General features: G+C 54.7%; 1 protein-coding gene across 4 annotated transcripts in view; it reads left to right on the plus strand.

The window, feature by feature from the left end:
- The window catches only part of ITIH4 (inter-alpha-trypsin inhibitor heavy chain 4), a 16,067-nt gene continuing 2,018 nt past the window's right edge, over nt 1-14,049 (plus strand). The window contains exons 1-19 of one of the 4 annotated variants that reach the window (XM_039867453.1): nt 1-118; nt 1,294-1,454; nt 3,914-4,018; nt 4,161-4,323; nt 4,462-4,572; nt 5,085-5,213; nt 5,885-6,001; nt 6,267-6,435; nt 6,523-6,648; nt 6,839-7,020; nt 7,117-7,302; nt 9,426-9,562; nt 9,824-9,978; nt 10,276-10,302; nt 10,553-10,606; nt 11,034-11,165; nt 11,685-11,753; nt 11,960-12,124; nt 13,177-13,351. In XM_039867453.1, coding sequence (XP_039723387.1) covers nt 29-118; nt 1,294-1,454; nt 3,914-4,018; nt 4,161-4,323; nt 4,462-4,572; nt 5,085-5,213; nt 5,885-6,001; nt 6,267-6,435; nt 6,523-6,648; nt 6,839-7,020; nt 7,117-7,302; nt 9,426-9,562; nt 9,824-9,978; nt 10,276-10,302; nt 10,553-10,606; nt 11,034-11,165; nt 11,685-11,753; nt 11,960-12,124; nt 13,177-13,351 — 2,453 coding nt within the window. In that variant the 5' untranslated portion in view covers nt 1-28. The remainder of the gene's footprint in view (nt 119-1,293; nt 1,455-3,913; nt 4,019-4,160; nt 4,324-4,461; nt 4,573-5,084; nt 5,214-5,884; nt 6,002-6,266; nt 6,436-6,522; nt 6,649-6,838; nt 7,021-7,116; nt 7,303-9,425; nt 9,563-9,823; nt 9,979-10,275; nt 10,303-10,552; nt 10,607-11,033; nt 11,166-11,684; nt 11,754-11,959; nt 12,125-13,176; nt 13,352-14,049) is intronic. The other 3 variants (XM_039867454.1, XM_039867455.1, XM_039867456.1) reach the window with 3 other exon arrangements.

Consider the following 14,049-nt stretch of genomic DNA (forward strand, 5'->3'; position numbering starts at 1 on the left):
AAACAGCCTGCCGGGCGCTGGAGCCGCAATGAAGACCCCAGCTCCTGCCTGGACCTGTGGCCTTGCGTTGGTCCTGCTCTTGCTGCTGGCTGTCCTCCAGACCACCACTGCCCAAAAGGTAGCAGGTGCCACGGGCACCTGTGTGTGCACCTGAGTGTGAGTGGTGTGAGCTGGTGACTGAGTGAAAAGGAGAGTTTGTATGTGTGTAAGTGTAAGTACATGTGAGCATGGATCGGTGTGTACGCGAGGAAATTGGTGCTAACCACCCACCAGGCACTGTCCCGAGGGCTTTAGGGACACCCTCCCATTCGATAGAAGGGCTGATTCTAGTCCCATGTTCCAGGTGAGGAAATGCAGCTTAGCAAGTTGCCGCGGAGGCTGGCGGTGGGTGGGGTGGGTGGGGTGGGTGGGAGTGGGTTTAGTGAGCCTAGCTCCACCTCTCTCTGGCTGTGCTTGAAGGAACTTATTATGCTTTCCTTGTCTCACTTTCCTCATCTGTATAACAGGATAATAATAGAGGTTTGTTGTGAAGATGAAATTTATAATACTGTGCTTAGTACAGTGCCTGGTACAGAGCGGGCACTCACATGTGTATACAAGCCACTCGGCCAGTCACCCACCTCTGTGCTAAGGCATGTGTACAGCTAAACAGCTGGTGTGTACACAAGCATGCTATATGCAGTCAGGCAGATGTGTAAGGCTCCTCATGTGTGCACATGGGGACCTTAGACCTGGGGTGAAGAGCATACGCTTGGGTCAGTGACCTGTGAGGATAGGCAGGGCAACTGGGGAGGGTCCATGGCTGCAGGGAAAGGGGACAAAGAAGATTCCCAGCTTTTAGAGACTGGACCCTTGTTGCCTCCAGATTCTCCTAGCTCTGTAGGCCCCTGGTGGGAGACTGGCAGGAGCTGTTTTCCTCAATTTCCACGAAGGTCAAGGTTGCCAGAAATCAGAGGACTTATTCTCTGCTCTTTCACTAGGCAGAGCTAAGACCATAAGCTTCCTGATCCCGCTAGGGCCAGGATAAATGAGAGTCCCTCCCAGGCTCCATCACCCGCTGTGTGCTTGACAGACTGGTCCCCTACCCCATGGCACCGTAGGGTGGGGGAATGAAGCACACGGCTGCCTCTGGAATGTATACATGTGAAATGCTTCATGGGGTTTATCCTGAGGCCTGATCAGTGATTCAGTTGGGGGCTGAGGGTCAGGGCTTGGTCTGGGACCAAGGCACACTCTTGACGTGTTGCCCAAAGCTGGGCTAGCATTGAAACCCCTCCTCCTTCACTGGTCCAGAATGGTATCGACATCTACAGCCTCACTGTGGACTCCAAGGTCTCATCCCGATTTGCCCACACGGTCGTCACCAGCCGTGTAGTCAACAAGGCTGACACTATGCAGGAGGCCACCTTCCAGATGGAGCTGCCCAAGAAAGCCTTCATCACCAATTTCTCCATGTAGGTGCCTTCCTGCCCTCCTCCTCAGCAATCTTCCCCAACCCAGCATTGCGACACCATCCCCCATGTGCCCCATCAGGAAGAGAGGCCCTCTTTCTGATGTGAGGTGTGTGTGCTCCACCCGTAGGCAATACAGGGAACCAGAGGCTTTACCCAGAAACTTCGTGCATTCTCAGAGACATTTCCATCCCTCACTCATCCTTCTGTCTCTCCATCCCTCCCACCCTTTATCCATCCTTTCATCCCTCCATCTCTCCATCTTTCCATCCCTCCATCCCTCCATCTCTCCATCCTTCCATCCCTCTATCCCTCCATCAGTCTCTCCTAACATCCATCCCTTCTTCCCTCCATTCCTCCATCCATTGCTCCCTGCATCCATCCCTCCCTCCATCTATTCATTCCTCCCTTGGTTACTCTGTCAGTCTCCTTCCCTCCTTCCTTCCATCCATTCTTCCCGTCATTCCTCCATCTATCACTCCCTCCATCAATTCCTTCCTCCATTTCTCCATGTATTCCTCTTTCCCTTTGTCCATCCTTCCCTCTCTCTATCCATTCATTCTTTCTTCTATTCCTTCCTCCATCACTCCCTCCATCCCTCCCTACCTTCATCCATTCATCCATCCCTCCGTGCCTCCTTCAGTCCCTCTCTCCATCTGTCTTCCGTCATCCCTAAGTGCTGCCCCGGTGGCAGGTGGAGAACCACTGCATCTTTGTGTCTTTGCCTTTGAGGAGTACAGACTCGGGGCAACCTGAAACCAGGCCCAGGCAGGAGGGAGTTACCAAAACGCAGATTCCAGCTCAGAATACAGAAAACTTCCTAACCCTTGGGCTGCCCCACAATGGAGCCATGCCTTGAGGAGGGAGACCTCCATGGCACCAGAAGTTCTAAGCCAGGCGAGTCCCCCACACCCCAACTGAGGTACTGCAGAGAGGGCATTTCTGCTCTGGGTCAGAGGCCACATGAGGAGGCCCCTGGGGTTTCTGTGGACTCTGTGAGCTGGTGATGATCCTCACACTGTCCTCCCCCACTCTTCCTAACTCAGTTTTGCAATGTTTGCTAAACGCAAGAGAACTCTGTCTGTCCCTGGCCCCACAGGAGAGGCAGTGATTGAGAACAGGCCAGAGGGAGGCTGATCCCAGAAACTCAGGGAGGGTGATGGGTAAAGCAGAGAAAGCAAGCGTCTCTCACACAGGGTCCCCAGTGTACCCTGAGACCTCTGAAAAAATGGCAGTGGGGACTGGGTCCCTGTGTTTGGCTCCCCCCTCTCCCTGCCCCTCCCATCCCAGCAGCCCCTACTTCTTCTAACCCCAGAGCCAGGGGCTGTGCTGCCCACCTCACTGCATGAGCTTCATAGGCTGAACTTAGCCCCTCACATGGGTGCCAAGACCACCAGATTACGAGGTTCCAGGCCCAGCACATCTGCCAAGAGCCCAGGACCTGCACATTTCTCTGGGTCCAGATCCTGCTGCTGAGTGAAATAGGGAAGTTGGGGGCAGGGTGCCCTTCTCCCTAACCTGGCTAGGACTCAACAAGTCATCTGGGAGGACGAGCCCTACAGCCCGTGCACCAGCCCCATCCGTAGCCCAGGTTTAAATTATGACCAGAAAGGTCAGGATGGTGGGGAGGAAAAACACTCGGTCCTGACATCCTGGCTGCCCCTTCCCCACCTACCTCTGCGACTCCCACCCTTTCACAACATGGCAGGTTTATGTTTACCTGTCATGTCCCTGTTCAACCCTTCACAAGGAGGTTCTATAGTAGTCATTTTCTTCCTAGAGGAACAGCCCAGGCAGTTCTCTCAGTCCCAAAGAATGGCCACTAGGATTGTGTCCCCACCCCTAAAAGTTCCATCCAGCAGTTGTCCAAAACCTACTTTCCTGGAGGCCACCCTCTCTGCAGAGTCCCCTGCCCTATATTGCTGGGAAGAAGGGACAGGCACGGGGGAGAGGGTTCAGAGCCTTTTAGCCCTGTGTCTCCCACTGGCCTGGGAGGGTGGCATCTCCCTCCTTCTCAGTCTGCCCCACACAGCTGGACAGAGGGCTGGATAAAAATGTGGCTTCCAGAGAAACAGGTCAATCATCTTGCTGATGATTGACCTGTTTCTCTGGAAGCAGTCTGTGACATGGAAAGAGCAACTGGAATGTGGGGCCAGACTGGAAGGGAGAAGAGAGGCCGGGACTTAGCTCAGCCCTGCCTCTTCTGCAACCTCCCTCCCTTGTCCATTCAGTGAAACAAATGTTAACTTACACTATGCATGCCTCAGGGTAGCTGGCATACCTTGCAGAGGCCCCTGCCCTTACCCAGGGTCCTGCACAGAGTCTTGTGCATAATAAACGGTAAAGGTGGCAGTCACTCTATCAAGAAGCACACCACATCCTAGAGAGGATCTCTGCAAGAGGTGGGATTGGAGTGAACTGCCCCCACCAGGCTCTAAGAAACACCTGCTCTCCTGCCCCAGGATCATCGATGGTGTAACCTACCCAGGGAACATCAAGGAGAAGGCTGCAGCCCAGGAGCAGTATAGTGCAGCTGTGGCCAGGGGAGAGAGCGCTGGCCTTGTCAAGTGAGCCCAGAGGGGTGGCGGGGGACCCCAGTGGGGAGTGACAGAAGCTGCCCCAACCCTCAACCCTTTAGCCCTATTTCCACCTTCAGTGCCCATACCCCACCTGGTCCGGAGGGGCAGGCCTGATGCCCTCCTCCCCCAGGGCCACTGGGAGAAAGATGGAGCAATTCCAGGTATCGGTCAGTGTGGCTCCTGCTGCCAAAGTCACCTTTGAGCTGGTGTATGAAGAGTTGCTCAAGCGGCATCTGGGAGTGTATGAGCTGCTGCTGAAAGTCCAGCCCCAACAGGTGGTCAAGCACCTACAGGTATTGGTGCTGCCTCCTCCCAGGAGAGCTCCTAGATGACCCTTGTGCTACAGAGGGTGGCCTCTCCTTCCCCGTCTGCTACCTGTGAGGTCTAGCCCTGGCTCCTAGCTAACCCAATGACCCAATTCTTGCCTCCAGATGGACATTCACATCTTCGAGCCTCAGGGCATCAGCTTTTTGGAGACAGAGAGCACCTTCATGACCGGTGAACTGGAAAATGCCCTCACCACCTCACAGACCCAGACCAAGGTGGGCCTGCCACGGTCAGTGGGCGAAGGTACCAAGGGGCCTGTCCTCAAGCCAGCCCTATGAGCCTGGATTTCCAGAGAATGGGACAGTTGAGCAGAATCTCTAAGCTGGACAGGCTTCTGAAGTCTCTGCATCCATGTTATCCTTTGCCAGACGGGGTGGGCAAGGCCTAGAGGAGGACAGCGGGTGCTGGTTTGAACCCTAAAATCAGGGGAGAAGGACTTGGACGTGACGCTGATGTGAGGGTCCCAGGACCTGGGGGAGAGGAGGAGATAGCTGGATTGTACACATCCTGAGCTTAGCCTCTGCTTGCACAACTCCAGGAGCAGGGGCTCCGTGCTCACGCCCCCTCCCCTGTATGGAGGCAGTCTATCTGACAGCTCAGCCCGAAAGAAAGTTTCCTGCGATTTGACCCAAGGCTGCATCCTAGAATTCTCACTTCAGGCCGAGTGAGAGGTGGTGTTTGCATGGCCTTTCTGCTCCTCTCAACTTCAGTCTGGTCCTTTCTCCAGGCTCACATCCTATTCAAGCCAACGCTCTCCCAGCAGCAGAAGTCTCTAGAGCAACAGGATACAGTTATAAATGGCAACTTCATCGTCCGCTACGATGTGAACCGGACCCTTTCCGGGGGCTCCATTCAGGTGTGTGGGCTCCAGGCGAGAACAGGACAACCAGGAAACCTATCCACGCTTAAGAGCCTAAGACTAGATGTTCTAGAAGAAAAGGCAAAATGATTGCTCCTACTTATCAGTGTCCACCAGGGGCAGCTAGACAGAAAACAAGTGGTTTAGTTATGTGGTCCCTGAAAGAATTCCCTTTCTGAGACAAAAACAAAAACACTTCATCTCTGCTAAAGAACTGCCCTGCATCATTTCCCTTATTGCCTTGGTTGCCAGGAGGCTCACAGCTCAGTTTTATGTTCAATTGCAATAGCTTCTTTTGCAGAAGTTTCTGTGCTTCCCCTTTACTTTTGATGGACGTTGTTTTTTGGAGTCTTCATTCTTTTGTTGGATCTCAGGTTTATTATGTCTGAACTTTGGTATAAGCCACCTCAAGTCCTCAAACAAATAGGAGGTAAAGTGCACGTAGAGTTCCTGTGGGCCATGTGTGAGCAGGGAAGGCTTCAGCAAGAAGGGGCCAGACTGAGCCCTAAAAGATGGCAAGGATTGGGGGAGAATAGCAGTGGGACAGAGATAGAGGGGCTGGAATGAAAAGAGCATGGGGACCCGAAGATTGGGAGTGAGGAGGCTGGGTGGGGGCAGGGCAGGGTTGCAACTCTCGTCACCTGGGGTTCATCTTACTCTGGTCACAGATTGAGAATGGCTACTTTGTGCACTACTTTGCCCCCGAGGGCCTGCCCACGATACCCAAGAATGTGATATTTGTCATTGACAAGAGTGGCTCCATGAGGGGCAAGAAAATCCAGCAGGTGGGTCCCGTGGGCCAGGGCAGAGCCCTGAAAACTCCCACATGCCTCACACCATCAGCTCTGGTCCAGCAGGCAGACCCTCCCTCCTACATCTTCCTGGGTAGGGGGCTCCCAGGATTCAAGGTTGGTCAGAGTGTGGGCCAAATCCTTCCCCTAGAGCATTCACCATGTCCCAACTCCAGATGCAGGCCCAGCAGTACAGACCAAGGGCACATGAGCAAGACCCCCCTAAGAAACCCACCTTGTCTCCACTTCCCCTGCCCAGACCCGGGAAGCCCTAATCAAGATCCTGGATGATCTCAGCCCCAAAGACCAGTTCAACCTTGTCCCCTTCAGTGAGGAAGCAACCCAGTGGAAGCCATCACTGGTGCCAGCTTCAGCTGAGAATGTGAAGGAGGCCAGGACCTACGCTGCTGGCATCCAGGCCCAGGGAGGTGAGTGCCTCTGCAGCCCTGCAGGGTGGAGGCTTCCAAGGCACTGAACCCCGCCTGGGAGCCATCCTGAGAATGTGTGCTCCTCAGGGACCAACATCAACAGTGCGATGCTGATGGCCGTGGAGCTGCTGGAAAGAGCCACCCGGGAGGAGCTCCTGCCCTCAGGGAGTGTCTCCCTTATCATCCTCCTCACCGATGGCGACCCTACTGTGGGTGAGGGCACTGCCAGCAATTCCAGGGCACACTGCCCAGAGGAAGCAGCTGGGCCACCATAATGGCTTGCTATGGGACCTGAGGCTGGGGGGCGGAGGGATTCCTGAGGCCCCTCTGGCTCTGAGATTCTAGAAATATCCCTTGAGCAAATCACTGTTTTCTCACCCCCTTCCCAAACCGCTGGGTCCAGGGGAGACCAGCCCTGAGAAGATCCAGAGGAACGTGCAGGATGCCATAGGCGGCCAGTACAGCCTCTTCTGCCTGGGCTTTGGCTTCGACGTTAGCTATGCCTTTCTGGAGAGGCTGGCACTGGACAACGGCGGCCTGGCTCGGCGCATCTATGAGGACTCAGACTCCGCCCTGCAGCTCGAGGTGCCAGCCTGACCCCAGTGGGCTGCGTGAGTGAGGGATGGCTCAGAGGGACAGGCAGATCCCAGCCCAGACCTCATGACACCCCCTATCCTGCAGGACTTCTACCAAGAGGTGGCCAACCCACTGCTGACAGCAGTGGCCTTCGAGTACCCAAGCAACGCCGTGGAGGATGTCACACAGGACAACTTCCGGCTGCTCTTCAAGGGCTCTGAGATGGTGGTGGCCGGGAAGCTCCGGGACCAGAGCCCTGATGTGCTCTCAGCCAAAATCAGTGGGCAGCTGGTGAGTGTGGCCAGCCGTCCTGGAGAGGAAGGGAAGCTGAAGCAGGCATTTGGAGGAGCTGGGTTCAAACCTGAGCCCTGCCAGACTCCAGCCAACTGACCATGAGCAAATGACAAACTGCTCCCTGCCAATTGTGGTTGATATCGGTCCCTACTACAAGGCTCGTAGTGGAGATTCAACAAGATAATGTGATTCCCCTGAGAGCAACTATGCTATGCCTGCAAATGTAGACACTCAGTGGTCAGTCTGCGCTTCTACTGCTCCTGCTATGCCTGAGGGCTCCAGGTGCTTGGCATCCCCTCCAGTCCTCACTCCAGCCTTCTGAGGTTGCACTCAGACAGGGAGGGCTGCTCCCACTGCACAGATGAGCAGACTGGGGTCCAGGCAGGGCAGGCAGCTTGCCCTGGGCCCCACTGCAGCTGGGTCAAGAGCTTGGCTCCACATGGTGCCCTCCCTGCCTCCGTGCCACAAGGGGGCCCTCTCATTCCACAAAGAGAAACCGAGCACCTGTTCCTATGCCAGATCCTTCTCTAGGCCCTGGGGATGCTTCCCTGATGAGAGAGACAGCATGAGAGAGACACAAACAACGAGCTGTAGGCTGGGGTGTCCCCGATGAGATAAACCCGGAAACTCAGGGGAGCAGTAGTAGGAGGCCCAACCTGGCCTGAAGATGAGGAAAGGCTTCCTGGAGGAGGCTCAGCTGAGACTGCAGGATGAATAGAAGGTGGCAGAGGCCAGATGGTGGAGTGATGGAGGAATGTTTCAGGCTTTTGTGGCAAGCAGGATGTGAGGGGAGAATAGCAGATGGGCAAGGCAGGCAGGCATGGGGAGCCCAGGACAATGTCTCTGAAGGAGTAACCAAGTGTCATGATGGGCAGTGCATGCCAGGTGGCCAGCCTGCCTGGCTTCTGCCAGCTCCCAGGGGTGAGGCCTGGGGAAGCCACCTAATCTTCCTGTGCCTCAGTTTTCTCCTGTGTTAAATGAGAATCGGTTACCTTACCCACCTTGTAAGGCTGCCGAGGGGATTAACACTCCATACATGCTAGCTGCTGGTATTATCCCGGAGGCCAAGAGTTCCCAAAGTGCAGAACCCAAGATGACTCGGGGTAGTCCACAAACAAACATGTCTTTTAGTAGTTACGTATTTATTTTAATGTGTCTTCTGAAAAATACAACTCAAACCCTAGACCCAAGATTTCACAGGTATTTTTGCTTGGGACGAGGCCAAGTAAAGAGTGTTAGTCTTTTCAAAGTTCGTTTAAAGAAAATCATCAAACAAATAGCTGTACGCGTGGATAGGGCAAGATTTGTGCAGATGGCCTACATGTGACAAAGCTTTGGGAGGCCCGGCACTGGATGAGAGACAGTGGAGGATGGTGCCAGCAGGGGAGGCAGGATCCGATCCACAATGAAAAGGTCTTTGGCTGCTGTAGTCGTTATGACAAAGAGGGCTGGGGTTCCTCTGCCCCGGATCCCATTTCCCAGGCTGCTGGCCACGTCAGCCTGATACCAGAAGGCCCTGTCTAGAACTTGGGCACATGCCTGGCTGTCACCACTGCAAAGCGCCCAGGCCCAGCAGAGGGTACCAGCTTGAACAGGGCCCCCAAACCCTATGAGGGCCATGACACCTGAATTCTCTTCTCAACTTTGCTGCCAACTGCTAGAGAAGGCGCTTCCCTCTCTGTCCCGAGTCTCTTTCTTTGAGGTGAGGGTGAGCTGTGTCTGGGGACCCTTTCTGCTCCACACTACTCTTGTGCATCCTTCTTGCTGTTGTTTCTGTGGCCTGGGGTTCAGAGTCCATCCTCATTTCCCTTTCTTCCCAAAGGCTTCACCTGATCTGAGCTCCTGGCTCTGTGCCTCCTGTGTTGCACCTGGGATAGATTCTACCTTTTCTCTCCACCTCCTTCTTATCCTTACGGGATCTGTGACTGACAGGGAGGGCTGCTCCCCTAAACTCCCTCCCTATCCCCTACTCTACTCCAAGGAAATGCAGTCCTCACTGCCGGTGCCTGGGACCTGCCCCAGCTCCAACCAGGTTCTCTGTGGAAGTTCTCAGAAGCGCCAGGCTGGGTACGGGCATCAGGCCCTCACTGCCCCTGCCCTGCCTGGGCCCCTCTTTCCAGCTCATGCAGAACATCACCTTCCAAACGGAGTCCGGGATGGCAGAGCAGGAGGAGTTCCCGAGCCCCAAGTACATCTTCTACAACTTCATGGAGAGACTCTGGGCATTCTTGACCATCCAGCAACTGCTGGAGCAAATGTGGGTGGCCGGTACCCTCAAGGGCCTGCTGGGGCAGCCACACACAGCCTCAAGGCCTCCCCAAGCTCTTCACTGGGTGTGGGGGGCGGGGGCAGGTGCAGCTGGCATGGGGCATCTCTTGGGCATGGAGACAGTGGGTCGTGATATCGTGTCTGAGCTCTGGACTCTCCCAGCGGGAGCCCCACCTCACAAGGGTCTGGAGGGGAGAGAAAATCTAGACATTCAGGGACCAGCTAAGCCTCTGATGCTCTCAACCTGCAGAGTTTCTGCATCAGATACTGAGAAGCAGGCCCTCAAGACCCGAGCTCTGGGCTTATCGCTCAACTACAGCTTTGTTACCCCCCTCACATCCATGGTAGTCACCAAACCCGAAGGCCAAGAACAGTCTCAAGTTGCTGAGAAGCCCGTGGAAAATAGTGAGTATGAGAGTGGGCTCCCAGCCTCCTTGGCAGCAGAGTTTTGAGCCAGCGTTCTCCCCAGCCCCTCCCCCACATCCCAACCAAGACCCTAACCCTGCCACACACAGACTCACAGGATCCCCATGAGACTCATCCCATTTCATTGATGAGGAAACTGAGGCCAGGTTTCCCAACCCCCACCCCTCCCCGAGTTTGCTACATCTTTGCAGTGCTGGGGTGGGAAAGCAAGGTCGAATTTATCAAAACCACTTCAACAGTGTGTCTCTGTCTCTCTTCTCTTTTTGTTTTATCCAGAAAACAGACACAGGAACGTTCCCTTAGGTAAGGGCCAATACCCTCAAAGACTGGCTCGGGTGACAGTTGGCTGACACAGGGCCTAGGACACCAGCCCCACAAGGTCGCTCGCCAGGGCCTCTCCAGCCTAGTCCTGCTGCCAAGAGGGGGCATCATCTGCCCAAGCATGCTGATGCATTTCATCAACTACCTCTTCATTTAGATATTGGCAATCCTGGGCCCTAGGGGCACAATCCCCATCTAGCGGGATGCACATACCGGTCTCTCTGATTTCCAGGTCACGGCGTCTTCAGATATCATTCCATGGGAAACAGAAGGTCTGGGATGACAGGTAGCAAAGGAGGAGAAGGAGCGGGGAGGGAGATTGACAGAACCTTGACCCTGGCCACAGACTGGGCTCTGCCCTGGCTTTGGGGGGAGTGACTTGCTTTGCTCACGTGGCTGGTGGTAGGGCTGGGACTCAAGTTCAGGTGTGTCTGATTAGGAGGCAACCATGCAGACCTTTTGCTCACTTACAGAAGAGGCTTCAGAGGACAAGTTAGTGTGAGGAGCATTACCAGGGAAGGGGGCAGCTGATATCCCAGCAGGGAGGAGTTCGAGAGAGGTTTATTGTTCCAGCTTTGCATTTCTCCTGGCCATGGGGAGAGAGGCTCTGAGAGTGGCAGGTGTGGGAAAGGGAGCCATCTTCCCTCTTCACATCCCTCTCCTGGAGTGAGTCCCGGAGCCCCGGCCGTGGGGACCCATGACACTGCTTTAAGGTGTCAACTTTTCCAAAACTGTAGCTGCCGAGAACTTCTCGTCGAGATTGGGACCACCCGGACCTCTTCACCATCGTCATTCCTCTTATCCGTTCTCGAACCCGAATCCAAGACTAACAGACATGATGTTAGGTAAGCCACTTCCTGACCTTGGAGGGCCTTGTTTCCCCAAGGTGATAATTAAACCTGCCTGTAGAGTTGGATGAGTAAGCACCAGGCTTACTCATCCTGGTGAGTAACAAGGGAGAGTTGCTGTGGGGCATGACATTAGTAGTGTGTCCTTTATTTTCACTGAATCAGATTCATTATGCTCTGGAGACTCGCTCAGGATAGAGCCTTCTAGAAAGGGAAGACTTCCTCCATTCCCAAAGCCATCATTGATCCCTTGAATTGTTTCTGATCTCTAAATCTGGACTCAGACACAGGCACAGAGCCAGGCTGGACCTTGTTTCCTCAGTGTTTTGCCTAATAGCATGCTCTTCTGTTTGAAAATCTTTTTGTAAAAGGTTTCCTAAGTTGGGTGTACATGTGGCGGGGGGTACAGTGCTGGACCTTGGTGGATGGCTGGCGGCATGATGGCTGGAGGGCATGCTGCTTGCTCTGAATCCTGACTGCCTTCTCCCTTTCTGTTTCTGACTGTTCTTGCACTAGCGCCTGGATTACTATCAGACCCCTCAGGTTTTGATGGAGTGCTTCGTGGCATGGATTTAATGATCACAGGTAGCCCCCAGACCAGAGCCCTATAGCAGAGAGACCCTGGGATGAGAGAGCTCCAGGGATCTCTACGAACATGTAGTGTGGTTTTCTCAATGTTGAAGTGGAGAATGAGCCCCGACCACACCTCTCCACTACTCTATACTTCAGCGCCCCCTGCCCCCAACTCCACAGGAAGGGGATACCTAGACCCGGACTTTTTCTCCTTTCAGAAACAATCAGCACATCCCCACCCTCAGGTAAGCTGCCAGACCCCTCAGCCCTCACCCAGGCTCCTTCTGTCATCCTGCCACTGCCTGGGCAAAGCGTGGACCGGCTCTGTGTGGACATCAAGCATTCTCAGGGGCCAATGAACCTGCTCTCAGACCCTGACCAAGGTGAGAGGTACACACCTAGTCATTCACCCAGAGAGACCCAGACACCATGCACCCCCAGCTCACCACCCTGGAGCCAACAGTGGGACACCTGCCCAGGGAGGCACATGGGCAGCCTTGTCCTGTCTTCGGTCATGGCATAGTCACGCCCTGAGTACCAACACTTGCACACATACATCCACCCCACAGACCTTGCATTGGGCACACATATGCAGGTCTGCCTGGTCCTGGCACTCCAGGGTGACCAGATGTGGGCTTGCCTCCAGGCGTTGCCATACTTCAAGGGTGGAAGAACATACCTGGGTGTAGATAAGCACAGTGGCCTGTAGTTAATGCCCAGAGCAATGTGGAGACAAGTCCAGAGGCGGAGGCATGGGCTGTCTGAGGGTCAGGGGAGGCTGCACAGGGTCACGTAGGAGTGACTGGGCCTTGGCAGACAAATGGGGGTCCACTAGGCAGAGGAAGGGGTAGTTAGAAGCCCAGAGCCCCGAAAGATACTAGTGGGACTATAGAGAGTATGGAGGAAGTGAATAGTAGGAGGAGGGAGGTACGCTGGGCAGCCCTGCCCCCAAGCCCTAGAAGGGTCTTACTGGTTGAATTGAGGTGTCGGGTCAGACATGGGAACACACAGCACTCAGGGACGCTCACCCAAACACAGTCTCCCACTTTGGCATGCCAGGCCTAGAGTCTCTTTGCTCCCTGTGGGTGGGGACCACTGATTTTCTATCTTGCTTTTGGTCATGGCGCTTAGCTCAGGGCCAGGCACACCATGAAGGCTTTATAAAAGTTACTTAACTTCAGACAAGATCTCCCTTCTCAGAGGGCTCATCTAAATAGTAGCCATCACTGAGAATTTGGGGGCCCTCCCAAAGCCATGTGAAACCAAAGGATAAGTGAAAAGACTGTGGAAACCATGCTCCAGTGTGAGGGAATCCTGGGGTCCTGGGGAGCTGGCGAAGGACTGTTCTCCAGGACATAATCAGGGAGGACCTTCATGTCAGGCCAGTGCCGAGCTGGGGCCATAGCTCTGACCCCTCTGCTCCCCGCTCTCTCAGGGATTGAGGTGACTGGCCACTATGAGATAGAGAAGGCTCAGTTCTCATGGATTAAGGTGACCTTCAGGAACCCCCAACTGCAAGTCCACGCAACCCCTGAGCACGTGGTAGTGACTCAGAATCGAAGAAGCTCTGCATACAAGTGGAAGAATACACTGTTCTCAGTGATGCCTGGGTAAGCCTCAGGCCAGGTGCCAGCAGTGACCTCTCAGGCTGTGTTAGCTGGTGACAGCACTAACGGGTGGCCTGAGGCCATGGGCCTGAGGATGGAGTGTCTGGGCTGGGCATGAGTCCTCTGCAGTGGGCTGCGCCCACAGGACGGGCAGAGATGCAGAGAGCCCTGCACCATACTCCTCCTCTGGAGGGCACCAAGGGGTTGTCCTGGGGACCTGGCTGCCCTCATACCTAACCCAGGACACTCCCTGTGCAGGGGGCAGTGTGGTTTGGAGCTAGTGCTGCTGCTAATCCTGTATGACCCTGGATAGGGCACTTAGCCCCTCTGAGCCTGTTTTCTCACTCATAACTCATCACCCCAGTCCTGAGTTAGAAGCTAGGGGGAGAATGTGGCCGAGAAGCACTTTGCTCATTAAAAGGGGTGGTGCCTGCTGAGTATACTGGAGGGCAGCTCTGTATGTGGTGAGGTAATGATGACAATAATGAGAAGTTGGAGGGCACCATTCATGGAGGTCACGAGTGTTATCCTCAGCATAGTCTTAAAGCTCCAATGAGAAGAGACAGGTCCATCTGGCATCAAGCACTGGGCAGCTGGTAGGTAGTGAAGGAGGATGTCGACCTCTTTTGGGTGGGGCTGCCCCACGATAGAGTCTTCCAGACGTAGCTCTCTGGCTCTGGAAGTCACGAGGGACTTGGGAG

This window comes from Pteropus medius, unplaced genomic scaffold (assembly GCF_902729225.1).
Source record: "Pteropus medius unplaced genomic scaffold, Ma_sr-lr_union100, whole genome shotgun sequence".
Classification (NCBI taxonomy): Eukaryota; Metazoa; Chordata; class Mammalia; order Chiroptera; family Pteropodidae; genus Pteropus; species Pteropus medius.